At 43.5% G+C, this 18,790-nt stretch overlaps 1 protein-coding gene across 5 annotated transcripts; it reads left to right on the plus strand.

Annotated features, from left to right (window-relative positions):
* The first annotated feature begins 635 nt into the window (after positions 1 to 635).
* LOC115171810 (palmitoyltransferase ZDHHC5) lies at positions 636 to 17,434 on the plus strand. Of its 5 annotated transcripts, none has more exons than XR_003871257.1 (12): positions 636 to 956; positions 8,478 to 9,918; positions 10,018 to 10,139; positions 10,213 to 10,370; positions 10,571 to 10,743; positions 10,820 to 10,922; positions 11,023 to 11,114; positions 11,326 to 11,458; positions 11,553 to 11,661; positions 11,755 to 11,861; positions 13,649 to 14,735; positions 15,102 to 15,179. XR_003871257.1 is itself a non-coding variant. In XM_029728964.1 (12 exons), exons 2-12 carry the CDS (start codon positions 9,770 to 9,772, stop codon positions 15,205 to 15,207), a joined length of 2,211 nt encoding a protein of 736 aa, XP_029584824.1. In that variant the 5' UTR covers positions 640 to 956; positions 8,478 to 9,769; the 3' UTR covers positions 15,208 to 17,434. The 5 variants fall into 5 exon arrangements, 4 of the variants coding, with proteins under 4 accessions (XP_029584824.1, XP_029584852.1, XP_029584842.1 ...); XM_029728964.1 differs by having other exon boundaries at positions 640 to 956; positions 13,649 to 14,607; positions 15,102 to 17,434; XM_029728992.1 differs by having other exon boundaries at positions 640 to 951; positions 13,649 to 14,607; positions 15,102 to 17,434.
* Positions 17,435 to 18,790: the final 1,356 nt, after the last annotated feature.

The following is an 18,790-nucleotide window of genomic DNA, read 5'->3' on the forward strand; positions in this document are numbered from 1 at the left end:
CCTGAGTGGTCTAATTACAGTTTTGAGTTAAGTTGGCTTGAAAACTATGGCAATAATTGATAATGGCTGTCTAGCAATGATCAACAACCAACCTGACAGAGCTTGAAGAATTTAAAAAATAATAATGTGCAAATATTGTACAATCCAGGGGTGCAAAGCTTTTAGAGACTCAGCTGTAATCGTTGTCAAAGGTGATTCTAACATGTATTTTTAATTTTTTTATTTCACCTTTATTTAAATAGGCAATTCATATTCTTATTTACAATGACGGCCTACCCCGGCCAAACCCTCCCCTAACCCGGACGACGCTGGGTCAATTGTGCGCCGCCATATGGGACATACTGCAATTCCAATCACAAAACGTATTCACTTTGATTTTAAGCCTCAAAATACAACAACTTGTGTGGTTAACAGCTACATTTTTTGGGGGGGGGGGCTTTATAATTCTAATTCTATTTTCTAGGCTCCAAATGTTGCCATGTAAAACATTAATGTTATTTCCAACAACCAATGTGCAAATCTGTGGGAAATCAGGATGCATAGCTATATATTAAACGTTGAAAGGCCAGTCTCTTTCGCAAATGACAGGAGTGGAATGATAGCTATACAGCCTGGTACTCAGACAGACTACTGTAAGATGTGCCTCTGTTGCAAAGCTGTAGCCTGCTTTAGATAACGGGACCACTCTCCCGAGCGACCTCTGGCATGTTGAAAGCTTTCAAAATATGTCTGTAATCCCCGCCCAAGGCCACACCGACTCAACAGACAGAACAAGGAGCGCAGACTCACCGGGAATGACGCTAATCTCAATCACTGATTGGACAAATGTCCCAAATTAATGGAGCGAGGGCAGTTCCGGGATTCCAACATTGGCCTAGAATACTAGCAATTAGCCAACTAGCCTCGGGACCGAAACGAACCCTTAAGTACTTGAAAACATCAGCCCTGGAGGTCAGGTATGGCTTGTTTGGTGAACTGCTTTTCCCAATAATATCTAAGTAGCTCATTTAACTGACAGTTTATAGTTGTACTGTCTCAAGCGGTGATCAAACAAACTTACCCTGCCTTGGCTAACGTTAGCTAGCTAACGTTAGTGCATTGGATTTTTTGCAGTTTCACAACGGCTCTCAATGCGTTATTAGCCTCTTGTCATTTTGTTACATTTGCAGGTTTGGACACAAGTACAATATCTTGATAGCCTAGGTAGCTAGTTACCTAGCATACCTGGCTGAGTCCAACGTTACCTAGCTGTGTTTAACATTGATGGAACATGTAATCGAACAGACTTGATAGAAGAGAGGCGCTGTGTGTCAGACTCGACGTCACTCACAGTCCGTATGTTTGGAAATGTGATTATGGTCAGGTACGGCAATGCTGAAAAAGACGGCTTGCTAGCTAACGTGACAATGGCATGACACTGACTGGAGTAGAGGCAGGGTACTCTGAACGGGGAGATTTCAGGATTAACTGCCATTGAAGTAGGGGAGATGTACTGTGCGCTACATAAAAAGTATTAGTCGTCTGCTAATTGAGTGGGGCACATACCCTCGTTCATCAACCTCCAGCAGCCTTTCTTTCACAGATACAGACACAGTCTGTGTAGAGAAGGCTAGGGCTGTTCTGGTGCTAATATGGGCGGTGTTCACTTTGAATAGATTATAGAAATACAAAATCCGTATGTGTCAGGTGTTGTTGATTTGTATCGGTATGTACCTTTGCACCTCTGTCATAGGGGTGTAGAGTTTTTCGCTAACTAGCTGGGTTGTTGAAGATTGTGGTGCTCAGGTTCCATTATATAGTCCAGCGCATAAGAACAAAATATACTCAATCGTGAATTTTATGATACAATTAGCGAACTTGGTACACAAATACTAAATACCTTAAGGAACATTTTAAAGATTGGAGGCAGTCTGGGAAGCCTATCATTCAACCAGGGGGACCATTTTAATAAAATGGCTGCTGTCATTTGGATTTTCTGTTAGAAGAAAATAGGGTGAAATTACAAACAATATCAAAATCACTAATGTTATCTACCTACTAAATAAACCACACAGATCATATAGACAATACTTCTGACCATAAGGGCTTCCGAGTGGCGCAGTAGTCTAAGACACTGCATGAGGGGTCACTGCAGTACCTGGTTCGAATCCAGGCTGCATCACATCCGGCCGTGATTGGGAGTCCAATCATGGACAGCGACTACGTGAAAAAAAAAAATGACTTTGATTTCACACACTACTAGGGCATGTCAAAATAAGTACTTTTGGCTATAGTGCCATAACAGATTTTGTCCATTACCTCCCTGATAGCCATTTCTATTATGGCTGCCAACCAGCTGAATGTGGCCATATTGGACTAGATTCACTTCGCCATATCTCCATAATTAATTGGTGCATACAGCCTAGCCTCGTTGCAAACCGGCTTCCTGGTGAAGTTTCATGGCAGAATTGAGCTAAAGAGGGGTCAGAACCCTGTGTAAATCAGTGATGCCTCGCAACACGTCAAGCCAATCAAATGCATTTAATTTGTCACATGCTTCGTAAACAACAGGTGTAGACTAACAGTGAAATGCTTACTTACAGGTCCTTTTCCAACAATGCAGAGTTAAAGATGTAATAGAAATAGTGACACGAGGAATAAATCACCTTTGGCAGCGATTACAGCCTTGAGTGTACTTGGGTATGATGCTACATGCTTGGCACACCTGTATTTGGGGAGTTTCTCCCATTCTCTGCAGGCCCTCTCAAGCTCTCAGGTTGGACGGGGAGCGTCGCTGCACAGCTATTTTCAGGTCTCTCCAGGATTTTCGATTGGGTTCAAGTCTGAGCTCTGGCTGGGCCACTCAAGGACATTGAAACTTGTCCCGAAGCAACTCCTGCATTGTCTTGGCTGGGTGCATAGGGTTGTAGTCCTGTTGGAAGGTGAACATTTGCCTCCAGTCTGAGGTCCTGAGCACTCTGGAGCAGGTTTTCATCAAGGATCTCTCTGTACTTTGCTCCGTTCAGCTTTCCCTCGATCCTGACTAATCTCCCAGTCCCTGCCGCTGAAAAACATCCCCACAGCATGATGCTACCACCACCATGCTTCACTGTATGGATGGTGCCAGGCTTTCTCCAGACGTGACACTTGACATTCAGGGCAAAGAATTCAATCTTGGTTTCATCGGACCAAAGAATATTTTTTCTCATGGTCTGAGAGTCTTTTAGGTGCCTTTTGGCAAACTCCAAGCAGGCTGTCGTGTCTTTTACTGAGGAGTGGCTTCCGTCTGGCCACTACCGTAAAGGCCTGACTGGTGGAGTGCTGCAGAGATGGTTGTCCTTCTCGAAGGTTCTCCCATCTTCACAGAGGAGCTCTGTCAGAGTGACCATCGGGTTCTTGGTCACCTCCCTGACCAAGGCCCTTCTCCCCCGATTTCTCAGTTTGGCTGGGTGGCCAGCTCTAGGAAGAGTCTTGATGGTTCAAAACTTCTTCCATTAAAGAATGACAGCAGCCACTTTGTTCTTGGGGACCTTTTAATGCTGCAGACATTTTTTTTGTACCCTTCCCCAGATCTGCGCAGCCTCACAATCTTGTCCCAGAGCTCTACGGACAATTCCTTCAACCTTATGGCTTGGTTTTTGCTCTGACATGCAGTGTCAACTGTGGGACCTTATCTAGACAGGTAGGTGTGTGCCTTTCCAAATCATGTCCAATCAATTGAATTTACCACAGGTGGACTCCAATCAATCAAGTTGTATAAACATCTCAAGGATGATCAATGGAAACAGGATGCACCTGAGCTCAATTTTGAGTCTCATAGCAAAGGGTCTGAATACTTATGTTAATGTATTTCTGTTTTTTTATTTTTAATAATTTAGCAAAAAAATCTAACTTCTTTCGCTTCGTTATTATGGGGTGTGCAGATTAAGGATTTTTTTATTTAATCCATTTTTGAATAAGGCTGTAATGTAACAAAGTGGAGGTGCACTGTATATCTAACTGCACTGTCCAATTTACAGTGAAGAAATACCATGCTATTGTTTGAGGAGAGTGCACAACTACTAAAAACTTATCACGGCAACTGGTTTGATACATTCACCTCTGAAGGTAAATAATGTACTTACATTCAGTAATTTTGCTCTGATTTGTCATCCTGAGGGTCCCAGAGATAAAATGTAGCATAGTTTTGTTTGATAAAATCTATTTTTATATTCAAATGTAGGAACTGGGTTCTACAGTTTCAACCCCTGCTGTCTCTTGCTCCACACCCACCCCGCCCGGCCATCTAGATGTGTATAAGCTAATGATCCATCATGTATGACATTCCTGGGAGTGTTTAAACTTACATTTTGTATTACCATATCATTTTTGTGTGTCCTCTATAGTTATTTACTTAAATGTATCAATTGACCAATTCGGCACATTTGGGCGGACTTGATACAAAATACTGTGCAGTATTGCAATGCTTCACTGGATCAATTTGAAACTTTGCACATACACAGCTGCCGTCTAGTGGCCAAAATCTAAATTGCGCCTAATCTGCAATATTATATTTTGGCCTTTCTCTTGCATTTGAAAGATGAAACATCTACCAGATCTAATGTGTTATATTATCCTACATTAATTTCACATTTCTACAAACTTCAGTGTTCCCTTTCAAATGGTATCAAGAATTTGCATATCCTTGCTTCAGGTCCTGAGCTACAGGCAGTTCGATTTGGGTATTTCATTTTTGGCGAAAATTGGAAAAAAAGGTCTGATCCTTAAGTGACACATGTATGCATTGCATGCACGTGACCAATAGTGCCTGACCTATAGCATATCATAATCACATCAATAAATTGGTTATAACAAACTCTGAACACGTGACAGCAAAATGGATGCAGAGGACGTGACCAATAAACCCGAAAAGGGGGAATGTTTACTGGTTTACTAGCTCGAGCTAAAGGGGAAGTCGGATGTTTGGAATAAATTTGACTAGTTATGGAAAATATTGGAGATAAAGGAGCAAGTGCTGTGTGCCATGATTACAAAGTCATTTTTCTGACTGTTTGGAATAATGTAAACAACACTAAATAAATTATAAGCCTACCAGAGAGTCTTATGCACTTTTGTAAAGCCTTTATTACAGTAAAGACTAAACAGTCACATTCATTTGTGAATGCAATTTCCGAAATGGAACAGTTTACTTATTGTTTATGCTAATTATTCAAGGGTCGCTTTATTTCATAACAAATGCTTGATTGCATTTGAAATCATGAATGACTCATGTGCTGTGTGATGACGTACGGATTAGAGGTCGACCGATTTATGATTTTTCAACGCCGATGCCGATTTATTGGAGGACCAAAATAGCCGATGCCGATTTATTCATTTTATTATTATTTTTTTTTTTTGGGGGGGGGGGTAATGATGACAATTACAACAATACTGAATGAACACTTATTTTAACTTAATACATCAATAAAATCAATTTAGCCTCAAATAAATAATGACACATGTTCAATTTGGTTTAAATAATGCAAAAACAAAGTGTTGGAGAAGAAAGTAAAAGTGCAATATGTGCCATGTAAGAAAGCTAACGTTTAAGTTCCTTGTTCAGAACATGAGAGCATATGAAAGCTGGTGGTTCCTTTTAACATGAGTCTTTAATATTTCCAGGTAAGAAGTTTTAGGTTGTAGTTATTATAGGACTATTTCTCTCTATACGATTTGTATTTCATATACCTTTTGACTATTGGATGTTCTTATAGGCACTTTATTATTGCCAGTGTAACACTATAGCTTCTGTCCCTCTCCTCGCTCCTACCTGGGCTTGAACCAGAAACACATCGACAACAGCCACCCTCGAAGCAGCGTTACCCATGCAGAGCAAGGGGAACAACTACTCCAAGTCTCAGAGCGACTGACGTTTGAAATGCTATTAGTGTGCACCCGCTAACTAGCTAGCCATTTCACATTGGTTACACCAGCCTAATATTGGGAGTTGCCAGGCTTGAAGTCATAAACAGCGCAATGAGCTGCTGGCAAAACGCAGTAAAGTGCTGTTTGAATGAATGCTTACGGGCCTGCTGCTGCCTACCACCGCTCAGTCAGACTGCTCTATCAAATCATTGACTTAATTATAACATAATAACAGACAGGAATACGAGCCTTTGGTCATTAATATGGTCGAATCCGGAAACTGTCATCTCGAAAACAAAACGTTTATTTTTTCAGTGAAATACAGAACCGTTCCATATTTAATGTAACGGGTGGCAGCCCTAAGTCTATATATTCCTGTTACATTGCACAACCTTCAATGTTATGTCATAATTACGTAAAAGTCCGGCAAATTAGTTCGCAACGAGCCAGGCGGCCCAAACTGTTGCATATGTCCTGACTCTGCGTGCAATGAACGCAAAATGACACAATTTCACCTGGTTAATATTGCCTGCTAACCTGGATTTCTTTCATCTAAAAATGCAGGTTTAAAAATATATACATCTGTGTATTGATGTTAAGAAAGGCATTGATGTTTATGGTTAGGTAGTCGTGCAACGATAGTTTTTTTTCGCAAATGCGCTTTTGTTAAATCATCCCCCATTTGGCGAAGTCGGCTGTCTTTGTTAGGAAGAAATAGTCTTCACAGTTCGCAACGAGCCAGGCGGCCCAAACTGCTGCATATACCCTGACTCTGTTTGCAAGAGAAGTGACACATTTTCCCTAGTTAAAAGAAATTCATGTTAGCAGGCAATATTAACTAAATATGCAGGTTTAAAAATAAATACTTGTGTATTGATTTTAAGAAAGGCATTGATGTTTATGGTTGGAGCAACGTGTACCTAAGCGATTATATGCAACGCAGGACAGGCTAGATAAACTAGTAATATCATCAACCATGTGTAGTTAACTAGTGATTACGATTGATTGTTTTTTATAAGATAAGTTTAATGCTAGCTAGCAACTTACCTTGGCTTCTTACTGCATTCGTGTAACAGCCAGGCTCCTCGTGGAGTGCAATGTAAAGCAGGTGGTTAGAGCGTTGGACTAGTTAACCGTAAGGTTGCAAGATTGAATCTCCGAGCTGACAAGGTAAAAATCTGTCGTTCTGCCCCTGAACAAGGCAGTTAACCCACCGTTCCTAGGCCGTCGTTGAAAATAAGAATGTGTTCTTAACTGACTTGCCTAGTTAAATAAAGATAAAAAAAAATACAAAAATCGGCATCCAAAAATACAGATTTTCTATTGTTATGAAAACTTGAACTCGGCCCTAATTAATCGGCCATTCTGATTAATCGGTCGACCTCTAGTACGGGTGAAGGATTGATTGATACAGTAGCCTATATAAGTATTGAAGTAAAGCGTGTAAACACTAAATCAATTATAAGTAATAACAACACATGGTGGTTAATTTCTGTATTATCAAATGAGGAGAGAGAAACTTATCACAGAAGTCAGATTTATACTTAAACTGAATCTTTATTAGTGAGAGCTTTGCAATAGCGATGGCTGGCCGACCAATCACGCTTAGATGATTCGTTGAGAGCCCCGAGACAAAAGTACAAGGGTCTTTTATAGCCAAAATACACCCCTTTCAACCTACATGATGAACAACAGATATATAGAATGGGTCACAACGTTAAGATCTGTATGAAAGATACCTGTAATACATAGCAGACAGTATCTGCTGTGTCAACAGTTTTCATTGTGTAAAGACCAGTGTCTGGCCCTCCAACTCCAAACTGGAACCATCTCTCCCTGGTACGGTATAGAACAGAAACATTAACTCGTGCTCTGGAATGCTCTTTAGGTTTTATCACCCAAAGGACATCGTAATACTGACAGAGGAGATTTATCTCCTGGGGTCTGAATGGCAGCCATTTTATTAAAATGGCCACCCTGGTTGACTGACAGGCTCCCCAGACTGCCTCCAATCTTCAATGTTCCTTAAGATATCTACTATAGTATTAGTTTACCAAGTTTGATCATTGTATCATAATGCGCCTATAAGCTAGCCAGTTTTGTAGTCCTAAAAAAACAGAAATGAAACCTCCTGGGTGTGTTTGTTTCGTTCTATGAGATAATATCAGTTAACACGACATGTATGAATTATGAAGCCTTTATGTGCTTGTGCATCAAAATTCGTAAAAAGTGATGTGAGAGAGAAAGTTTGTTTGTGTGTAAGGAAGAAAGACGCTTTTAGACACACCCTTTTCCTGGTTAGTCAGTGTTGTAAAATGAAAATGGAGTAGAGTTGACGAAATGGTCAGGTTTCAACACAAAACCTGGCACTCCCTAGACATACACAATTCTGCTCTGGCTTGCAACAACTAGCTACAGTATGTAAAGAACATGTTATTGTCATACCTTGCACCACTACTATGTTTTTCATGGCTGCATTTGTGTTAGGGATGGTGTGAGGTTTGTTTGTATGTGTAATTACTAATGGTGTTGGTTAATGTTATGGATGTAATCTAGTAGTTGTGTAACATGCTCTTCATTTCTTTCTGTTTCAGGGGGTGCCCTCCGATTGCCCTCTTAGACAGCGACTGTGTATGACAGAAGACTTGAGTGTGTGCAAAGAAATAAAGAGGGAGAGAAAGAAGAGGACCTGCAGTTGTTTGTGGCTTTTTCTTCTTTCTGCGTGGCTCCATTTCAAAGGGATCATGGGAAAAGATGCATGTTTACGGCGAAACCATGGCGACACTGATTTAGGCTCTGTTTGGGATGAATTGATTTTACCTGCACTGTCACAAAGACTGAGAAAAACGGCTAGATAAACAGCTAATTGGTCCAGTTGACCCAGCAAGACTGATCTCAGCGTTCTTTCATATTGACGGAGTACTGAAATAGTGGATACAACATTTTAAATAGCTTTTGTGTACATGTTTTAATGTTTGAAAAAGCTGCAAGTCGACTTGCATTTTTGCTGGGCAGCTTTAAGACTGGCTTAAAGTTGAGATTCCTGTTTGTCTCAACCGCTGCTGCCTCCGCAGGATATAGAGCCTTGAACTCTCCCCTTTGCAAGCGTTCTGTCGCACTTTTCTCTATCTCACAAACACGCATTTCAGTGCCTAGATACACCTTTTCTAAGACCAGCGTTCAGTCGATGGTCACTGCTCTGCTAGAGAACCCTGTTCTGCTGTTTTCATAGGATGTCCTGTTACTACCTCCTCATTTCTGCCCCACATTTCCCTTACAAGAATTTGTAAATGGACAACTGTTAACACTCAAGCGCTGAGGAGTAATAGCCGGGGAGTAATAGCAAGTTAGTGTTCGATGCCTGTGGAGTGTTGGTTTGTTGTCTCACAAGGTCAGAAAGTGGTTGTTCAAGCAGTTCGTTGTGTGTGTGTCCTTGTGGGTCTTTGTTGCACTACACAGGAGAGATTTTGTTGAGATTTATTTATATTGTTGAACCAAATACATGAAGCCATATAGAAATATTTCTAAAAGTCGCAATTGTTTTTGTATCATAATGTAAAGTTTTTAAGCTGTGTAAAAGTTAAATAGTCTAATATATACCTGCAAAGTTCTACACACATGTAAACAAAGGTGTAGACTTTACTATAAAATAATTATTTTAGTTTTTAAGTGGTTTTATTGGCTGAAGTGCAAATATCTGGCTAGCTTTCTCTAAGATGTTTCTCCCAAACGACTACTTTGTGTAATATTACAAGTGCTGGTCCCTAAGATCCTTCCCTTCTACCATCATGCTCCCTTATCCCATACGGACACTGAGGTGTCCCCTCTGACCCTTCCACCACCCTTCTCTTTAGATATACCCCTTCTACCTCTCTCTCTCCCTCTGATGCCGGGGTTTAGTAGTGGGGGGCTAGGGGGAGAAGTGGGTGGCCCCGCCTCTTCTTCTCCCCGCCGGTTCCACCCCAGTCGCTATGTACCCGTCTCCGCGGCAACCACCTTCCTGGTCGCCTCCACCACACTCTTCTTCTGCTTCACGTGAGTAAGACACACACACACACACACACACACACACACACACATTAGATTCCATGTTATATCTCTGTATCTCTCTTCCCCATCCTTCTCTCCCTCCAGGTGTCCATGGTTGTCAGAGCATGTCTCCTCCGTCGTTCCCATCTATAACGCTGTGGTCTTCCTCTTCACCCTCGCCAACTTCTGCATGGCCACCTTTATGGACCCAGGGGTCTTTCCCAGAGGTAAGGAGAGTGTTAAAGATAAATGACTTAGGTGTGAAGAAAGTGTGTAAGGTGTGTGTGTGTGTGTTCACAGCGGAAGAGGATGAGGATAAAGAGGATGATTTCCGCGCTCCGCTCTATAAGACAGTGGATATCAAGGGTATTCAGGTCCGGATGAAGTGGTGTTCCAGCTGCCGCTTCTACAGACCGCCCCGCTGTTCACATTGCTCTGTGTGTGACAACTGTGTGGAGGTAAACACACACACACAAGACCTGTACTTCTACAGACTGCCACCTAGCTCACACTACAGGTGGTATAACGGATGACAACTGTGTTATAACACGTTGTCCGTGGCAACAATAGAAATATCAGAGAAACATCAGTTATTTTATAATTTTTTTCTCTCTATTGACCCTTTTGTGACCGTTTTGACCTGTGTGTGACCTGGCAGGACTTTGACCACCACTGCCCGTGGGTCAACAACTGTATTGGGCGCAGGAACTACCGTCACTTCTTCCTGTTCCTGTTGTCCCTGACGATCCACATCATGGGTGTGTTTGGCTTTGGCCTGCTCTACGTCCTCCACCACCAGCACCAGCTGGACAGGGTTCACTCTGCTGTCACGTATCCTTATAGACACACACACACACACACGCTAGTTGTTGCGCTGGTGTTGGTGTCCTTGACTGTGTGTTCCCAGTATGGCTACAATGTGTGTTGCTGGCCTCTTCTTCATCCCAGTAGCAGGTCTTACTGGTTTCCACATGGTACTGGTAGCTCGGGGTAGGACCACTAACGAGCAGGTACGTCTGTCTATCTGGGTGTGGGTCTTGGTGTGTTTTCCTCTGAGAGGGCTGACATGATCTAAAAATAGACCATCTCTCTCTCTCTCTCTCTCTGTAGGTCACAGGGAAGTTTAGGGGCGGCGTTAACCCTTTCACCAATGGCTGTCTGAGGAACATCTCACACGTGCTCTGTAGCGCTCAGGCTCCCAGGTTAGCGACCGTCTCTCCTTCATGCCTCCTCTTTTCCTCTGCTGTTGCAGCTTATGGTTGAACAAGACCCTCAGGGGTAAGGAACTCAGTATAGCCTAAGTGTTATGGTGGTTAACTAAATATCTATATAATAATATTTCTGTGTATTGTAGTATAAAGTTGGTGTATGTTTCAGGGAAGTCATTCATGTGTGTTTTGCTGTCTCTGTCAGGTATGTGGGGCGGTGGCGGGGCAAACAGACAGCGGAGGTGCAGCCTCCCTTCCTCCGCCCTCCTCTCTCCGAGGCCCAGCTAGAAGCCAAAGTCCTGGACAACGGCATCCAGAACGACTGCCACAGCACCAGGGTACACACACACACACACACACACACACACACACACAAAATAAACTCTTAGCTGTCTCTCGTGTGTATGAACAGTCCCTTCCTGTTCCTGTCAGTCTAAGAGCAGTTTAGAGCAGATGGAGAGCCAGTCAGCTGATGCAGAGCCTCCACCTCCTCCCAAACCGGAGCTCCGCTACCCTGGTCTGCCCCGCGCTGACACCGAGGGTGAGCAGTGAACACAAACACAGTCACTCCGTATCCCACTCAGGCGGCGCCGTGTAGTTTTTAAACGCTGTTGTTTTTTTCCCCTCCAATCAGAGAGCAGCTTGCTGTCTGACGGTCCGCCCACTCCATCTATGTACAAGTACCGGCCGGCCTATAGCAGCCCACAGATGAACCACACAGCTCTGACCCACCCAAACAAGGTACGCACGCATGCACACACAGACATACACATGCATACATTCCCCTCCATATTAGGGCTGTGACGATACCAGTATCGCAATATTTTTTTCCATAGCAAAAATGTTAACACGAAGCCGACAACTTTTTGGTCCTTTAAAAACCTGCTGGATGTAAAATATTGTGTGCTATAGTTTGGAAAATAAATACATGCAACTCTGAATTACAACATAATGATGTTTGTTTCCAATATTAGGGCTGTTTTCCTAAAGAAGTTAAATCCGCTTTGTGTTTTGTTTCCTTGCCACGATACTATCGAGTATCGCGATCCTGGCCCTACTCTGTATGTATTTGGACGCTGAAGCTAAAACGTTTAGTTTGGCTCTATACCCCAGCATTTTGGGATTTGCGATAAATATGTTTTAATATGAAGCGACAGTACAAAATGTCACCTTTTTATTTGAGGGTATTTTCATACATAACTGTTTTACCGTTTAGAAATGAAAGCACTTTATTGCCAATTCACTTGCTATTATGCAAAACATAATCTGAAACACAACCAAAACAAGCTGTAAATGCATCCAACAAGTGTGTAGCGTCACTAGCTTGATGAAGTCTGTGTGTAAGGAATGTGGGACCAAATATACTTAAGACTACTTTAATACACTATAAGTGAGTTTTGTCCAACTACTTATGACATCTTAAAATGATATGAAGTACATTAATTTCTAAATGGACAAAAAGATATGTATGAAAATACCCTCAAATTAAAGTTCTGTACTGTCGCCTCTTATGAACCATTTGTTCTCAAATCCAAAATGCTGGGAGTACAGAGCCAAATGTACCAATTTAGCTACCCTGTCCAAATGCATATGGAGAGGAGTGTATACATACTCGCACGTTTCATACGCAGTCCAGGCCTTTAACATTTGAGATGACAGACATCGTGAGATCCATTCCCTGAGATGACATAGCTCTACTCCTTTAGTTTATAATCTTCTCCTAAACACAGGGTCAAATCAGTTGATAGATCAGCTAGAAGGCTGGGTGGGAATAAGCCTAGGGCATCCAGGTGGGACTAAGCCTAGGGCATCCAGGTGGGACTAAGCCTAGGGAATCCAGTTGGGACTAAGCCTAGGGCATCCAGGTGGGACTAAGCCTAGGGCATCCAGGTGGGACTAAGCCTAGGGCATCCAGGTGGGACTAAGCCTAGGGCATCCAGGTGGGACTAAGCCTAGGGCATCCAGGTGGGACTAAGCCTAGGGCATCCAGGTGGGACTAAGCCTAGGGCATCCAGGTGGGACTAGCAGACCCCTCTCTGAGCTCCTAGCCTTTCTTCTTTCCTTTGTGTTTAACTCCATCCCTCTCTTTTTTTGTTTTTACTCTGAATTGATCACTCAGTGGCCATCAGTTGATCAGTAAGTCTCAGTTAGTGTCGTGTGTGTGTGTGTCCGTTTATGTCTGTAAAAAGGTGTATGCTTGTGAACCCCCCCCCCGACTCTGCATTTACTAGAATGCCTGTATTTTTTTATTGATTTCTGTTCTTGTGGCTCTAATGTTATTTTGCAAGGTGAGTGGTCTTCGTAATGTGATGCCCCAGGAGACCTTCATCCTCCCCTGCTGGCTCTCTGTAGAAACTGTGATCTGTAGAAATGTCTATGTTGTCTTCTGTTGAGGAATGTCTCCTCAATGTTATCCCTTTGTAACATACGTTCCCATCCTCCTTCACGCTCTTCATTTTTACCTTCACTATCTTACTGCTCTTCTCTCCTATCATTACCTCCACCTCTCCCTCTCTCTCTTTCTCCAGATGATTCGTGGGGACAGTCTGGACTCTCCCTCCATCCTCCAGTCGAGTTGCCAGCCCAGCTATTGGTCTGAGCCCAGCACCCTTGATGGGGGGTCGATAATAGGTGTGGGGGTGCGTAAGGGGGGAGGGGAAAGGGGCGAGGGCCCCGGGGGAACCAGTGGGACGGGTGGTGGCGTCTCGGGGGGCATCTCCGGGTACTCCCTAGGGGGGCGGTCGTACACTTCCTACCCCTCATCTCTTGTCTTGTCCACCGGTGGCTCCCTCTCCTCCAGCATGCGCTCTGCCCACACGCACCACAATACTCTGGGCACGCTCCAATCAGAGGGCACCACCGACACCAGCTACAAGAGCCTGGCCAATCAGACACCTCGGAATGGCAGCCTGTCCTACGACAGCCTGCTGACGCCGTCCGAGAGCCCAGAGTTTGAATCGGCTGCTCATGAGCTGTCCCCCCAGAAGCCCCACACCCCCGCAGCGTTTCCCCCGGCGACGACCTTCTCCTTGCCGGCCCCCGGGGTCGGGGATGCGCCCCTGCAGGGGTACACCTCGCCCTTCCTCTCTGCACAGATGGCCCAGCAGAGAGAGGGCCAGCTGCTCCAGGGCTCTGCCTCTTTCTCCTCCCCCCACAGGGCGTACCTTCGCGCCATCAGTCCGGCCCTGCCGACTCCTCCCCCACACGCTGCCCACTCTGAGACACCGCACCTCCTTCATCAGGACACCAGACACCCACACCTCCGTGCCTCCTCCTCTCGCCCCCTTCCTCCCGTCTCTGAACAGCCCTCCCCGTCCTCCCCCCGTGCCTGTTCCCCTGACCCCCCTGTGTCCCCCCCGCCCCGAGGCCCCTCCCTGGGGCAGTCTCTCTCCTATACCCGAGAGGCAGGGCTCCAGCACAAGGCTCGGCCAATGGGAGGAGGTGGTTTGTCGGGAGGGGGCGGAATCAGAGGGACCCAGGCTCCACAGTGAGTAGAGATCTGAGCCGCAAGCCTGGTACTCTTCGTACTCCTCCTTCTCTTCCTCCCTGATTGATCTATGTGAACCCTCCTCTTCCTCCCTGATCTGTGTGAGTCTTTTCCTCCTCTTGATATCAGTAAGTGTTTCTGCTGGAGTGTGTTTTTAATGTGTATAAGATCTATGCTCGGGTATAACTGTAGTGGGATGTATATCTGTGTTTAGAATTTTGTCTACTTCATATAGAGGCAAGTAATTGTGAAACCGAAGTGATTGTGTTTGTTAGCATGACCAGTTTAGCATGCTACTGTTTTCTCACTCCTGTCTGTTCTGTGCCCTTTTCCTCCGCCCCAATGAGCCTTCTACTCTTTTAACCTTAACATAAGTCTTGTTATTAGAGTCTATTTTTGAATCAGATCTACTCACCTCTTCTCTCTCACTCCCTCTGTCACCCCATCTGCATCCTTACCCCCCCCCCCCCACTTCCCGCCGACTATCCAATCAGATCCACCTCTCGCCCAGGCTTGGCCAATCACAGTACATCTAAACCAGGGAGTGGGGTGAAAAAGGTGACTGGCGTCGGAGGGACAACCTATGAGATATCGGTTTGAGTGACAGACGTCCGCCCCGGCCAATGATAGAAAGAAGATTGTTCCACTGGACAGATTCCAATTTTCTTACTCTGAGGGCCTGATGGATGTTCACTAAAATGCACCCACACAATGAATGGACTGTCCTCTCCTCTTGGTCAATATGGAGTCGGATAGTGGAATAGAAGTGTGTTGGCTCACTGGTATTTCAATGACCTTCCTATCCTTATTGTGCCACTGGCCATCTTTATCTGCCAATCTTTCATATTGGATAGAATGACAACTGAAGTGGAACTCAATGTTGATCAGTGTTGGAATGGGACAACCTTACCTCGGCCTCTCTGTGAGCCATAGACTGTATAACATGAATGCTATTATGACTGCTGGGTACTAAACTCTCTCCATAACACTTATATAAAAATAGGATTTGTTTTGGTACATTAACACATGGAGAATTTATGCAATAAAATATAATCCTGGAAGGATGTAAGGCTTTTTAACCAATCAGTATGGAGCCTGAGAGGGAGCATACGGACTGGTGACCAATCGTGGCACTCTGTGGTTCAAGACTTCCTGGTCCATCATATGGATGGATCAATCACAATGGATCCCCACTCCGCAGTAGTCATTAATTAATTAGTCTGCAGTGATTATTCAAAGACTGTGCAGAGATGATGCCTCAACCACTACAATTTCATTTAAGTTTTCTAAATAAAGCTTTGTTTTTTTTAATTGTTTTATATAAATGTTTAAAATATTTTGAGTTATTGGGTCAGTTGATGAAGATTATAGTTTATTTTGCTTTGTGACAAACTATTAATGTGAGTGATTTCGACTGGTCGCTTGTTTTGATTGATGGCTGCTTCAGCCTGTCATAGATCTCGATGGAATATTCATCCAAAGTGATGATCCTCTCTGACGGACAGCTGAAGAGACATCACTGAGGATGTTGAACGCCACAAAGGAAATTGAAATTCTGAATCATAAATACAGCACAAGCCTCTTTGTGGAATGTACACTCAATGTTTTTTTCATTGATACTTTATTCAAATTCTCTGTAGCTTTAAATGATTGTCCTTTTGATGTTCGCAATGTTTTCTGTCAATCGAATGCTAGAAAAACCTTATAAAGATGTCTAGCCAAATGGGTTTAGGGTGGGAGGCGCTTATTTATTTGACCACACAGGGAAACCTTTGCGCTCTTAACACAATTCCAAACCGATCTCTACGTTCTGGAGTTGGATGACGTTGCCCCTACACAATGGGGCTTTTTGACCCTAACGGTTAAGTTTAGGACTAGGGGATGTTAAGATGATTCTAGCTCTGTTCTCAGAAGGGTCATTTATAACCCAGAGCCCACATCCTTGTCATAGTGCCTTGTCCTTAGATTCTAATGTACTTGTACAATTCCAAGAAATCAAATTCTGGGGGGTGGTTTTATTTTCCAAGATAATATGGTATAAATATAGATATTCTGTAGTAATGTCTGATTGTTAATAGAAATATGTATGATGTGTCTTTGGGGGGGGGGGGGTTTGAAATTGAGGACTGTTTTGATTGTTTTTTTGCCTTGAGACCATTTGTAGTAAAACTAAGCATTTTGTTTTTTACAGTATTTCTTATGATTACAGCCAGTTAAGAATGTTATATTTTAGTTTGTTTTATAGATATATACTGGCCTCTTGATTTCATTATTTTGAATCTCTTTATGGTACAATTAACATTTTGGCCACAAATAGGTTTAGGAAGGCATGGTCAGAAACACAGAGGTGTGGCAGGAGTGTGTGGGTGAGAGGTGGTGTTACGTTTAATCCAAAGTTAGAGTTGGAATGTCAAAGCTAGCTGAATGTAGCACATGTTGTGTTCTGAAGCACACAAAGTAGACTATCCCACCAACCAATCAAACAGCAGCATGGCCAGTCAGTGTGTGTGTGTGTGTGTGTGTGTGTGTGTGTGTGAGAATATCCTTGCCAAATGCACACCTGGTTGATATGTATGATGACAATAGTTAAGCATCATAATGGCACAAAAAGTCAGACATACAGGACTGGAGAAAGTCTGACTGTTACTTTGGTGGTGAATAAGTGAATATACATGAGTAAATTAGAATACTATTGTTGTAAGCTGTGCTGAATGGAAAGAGAGTCCCAAATTACTTCAATGATGAATATGAAAAAGACAGTTCCAAAATGGCCTTAAGAAGAGGTTTTTAAAGATGTCTTCTCAGATTAAAAGGTTGCCCTGATAGAAAAACGTGTCTGTCTTCAATCAAAAATCAGCCGAGATTATGGCGGGGTCTGGCAGGATAAAAGTTTTATTTCACTTTTGGCAGAACAGATTATACCAACTGTCAGTTTGACTCCATACTTTGGTGTTGAAATGTGACCCAAAAGGCATCAGAACATGGGAAAAAAACAAGTAAACAAACTCACTACAGTCACAGTAAAACTGTTATGGATGAATGAGTGAGACGGCAGTGTAAGGCATTTTCACTTCAATAATTTAAGGCATCGATAATTGGGACGGTTAGATGTTTCCGTTTAGATACACTATATATACAAAAGTATGTGAACACCCGTTCAAATTTGTGGATTTGGCTAGTTCAGTCACACCCGTTGCTGAGCGGTGTTTAAAATCGAGCACACAACCATGCAATCTCCGTAGACAAACATTGGCACTAGAATGGCCTTACTGAAGAGCTCAGTGACTTTTACTGTGGCACCGTCATAGGATGCCACCTTTCCAACAAGTCAGTTTGTTGAATTTCTGCCCTACTAGAGCTGCCCCGGTCAATTGTAAGCGCTGATATTGTGAAGTGGAAGCTTCTAGGAGCAACAACGGCTCAGCCGCCAAGTGGAAGGCCACACAAGTCCACAGAACGGGACTGGTGAGTGCTGAAGCATGTAAAAATCGTTTGTCCTCGGGTGCAACACTCCACTCACTACTGAGTTCCAAACTTCCTCTGGAAGCAATGTCAGCACAAGAACTGTTCGTTGGGAACTTCATAAATGGGTTTCCATGGCCAAGCAGCTGCACACAAGCCTAAGATCACCATGCGCAATTGGACTCTGGAGCAGTGGAAATGCGTTCTCTGGAGTTATAAATCACGTTTCACCATCTGGCAGTCCGACGGACGAACCTGGGTTTGGGGATGCCAGGAGAACGCTACCTGCCCAAATGCATACTGCCAACTGTAAAGTTTGGTGGAGGAGGAATAATGGTCTGGGGCTGTTTTACATGGTTCGGGCTAGGCCCCTTAGTTCCAGTGATGGGACATCTTAACACTACAGCATACAATGACATTCTAGATGATTCTGTCCTTTATGGCGAACAGTTTGGGGAAGCCCCTTTCCTGTTTCAGCATGACAATGCCCCTGTGCACAAAGTGACTTCCATACAGGAATGGTTTGTCGAGTTCAGTGTGGAAGAAGTTGACTGGCCTGCACAGAGCCCTGACTTCAACCTAGGGCTGGGCAATATATAGAGTTTTTTCGATATATTCGAGTTTATGTTTTAGCCCGATATGGAAAAGGCCTGTATTGCAAGAATCGAGGTTCTGTTATAATGTTGTAACGTTTTACAAATGCAGCATCTCACTGTCTCTT

The sequence above is a fragment of the Salmo trutta genome, chromosome 3 (assembly GCF_901001165.1).
Source record: "Salmo trutta chromosome 3, fSalTru1.1, whole genome shotgun sequence".
Lineage (NCBI taxonomy): Eukaryota > Metazoa > Chordata > Actinopteri > Salmoniformes > Salmonidae > Salmo > Salmo trutta.

Coding starts and splice junctions, on each gene's coding strand:
- LOC115171810 (XM_029728964.1), top strand. CDS start 9,770: ATGCCGGGGTTTAGTAGTGGGGGGCTAGGGGGAGAAGTGGGTGGCCCC. Junction 11,662..11,754: donor GCCCCGCGCTGACACCGAGG/GTGAGCAGTGAA, acceptor CCCTCCAATCAG/AGAGCAGCTTGCTGTCTGAC. Junction 11,862..13,648: donor CTCTGACCCACCCAAACAAG/GTACGCACGCAT, acceptor CTCTTTCTCCAG/ATGATTCGTGGGGACAGTCT.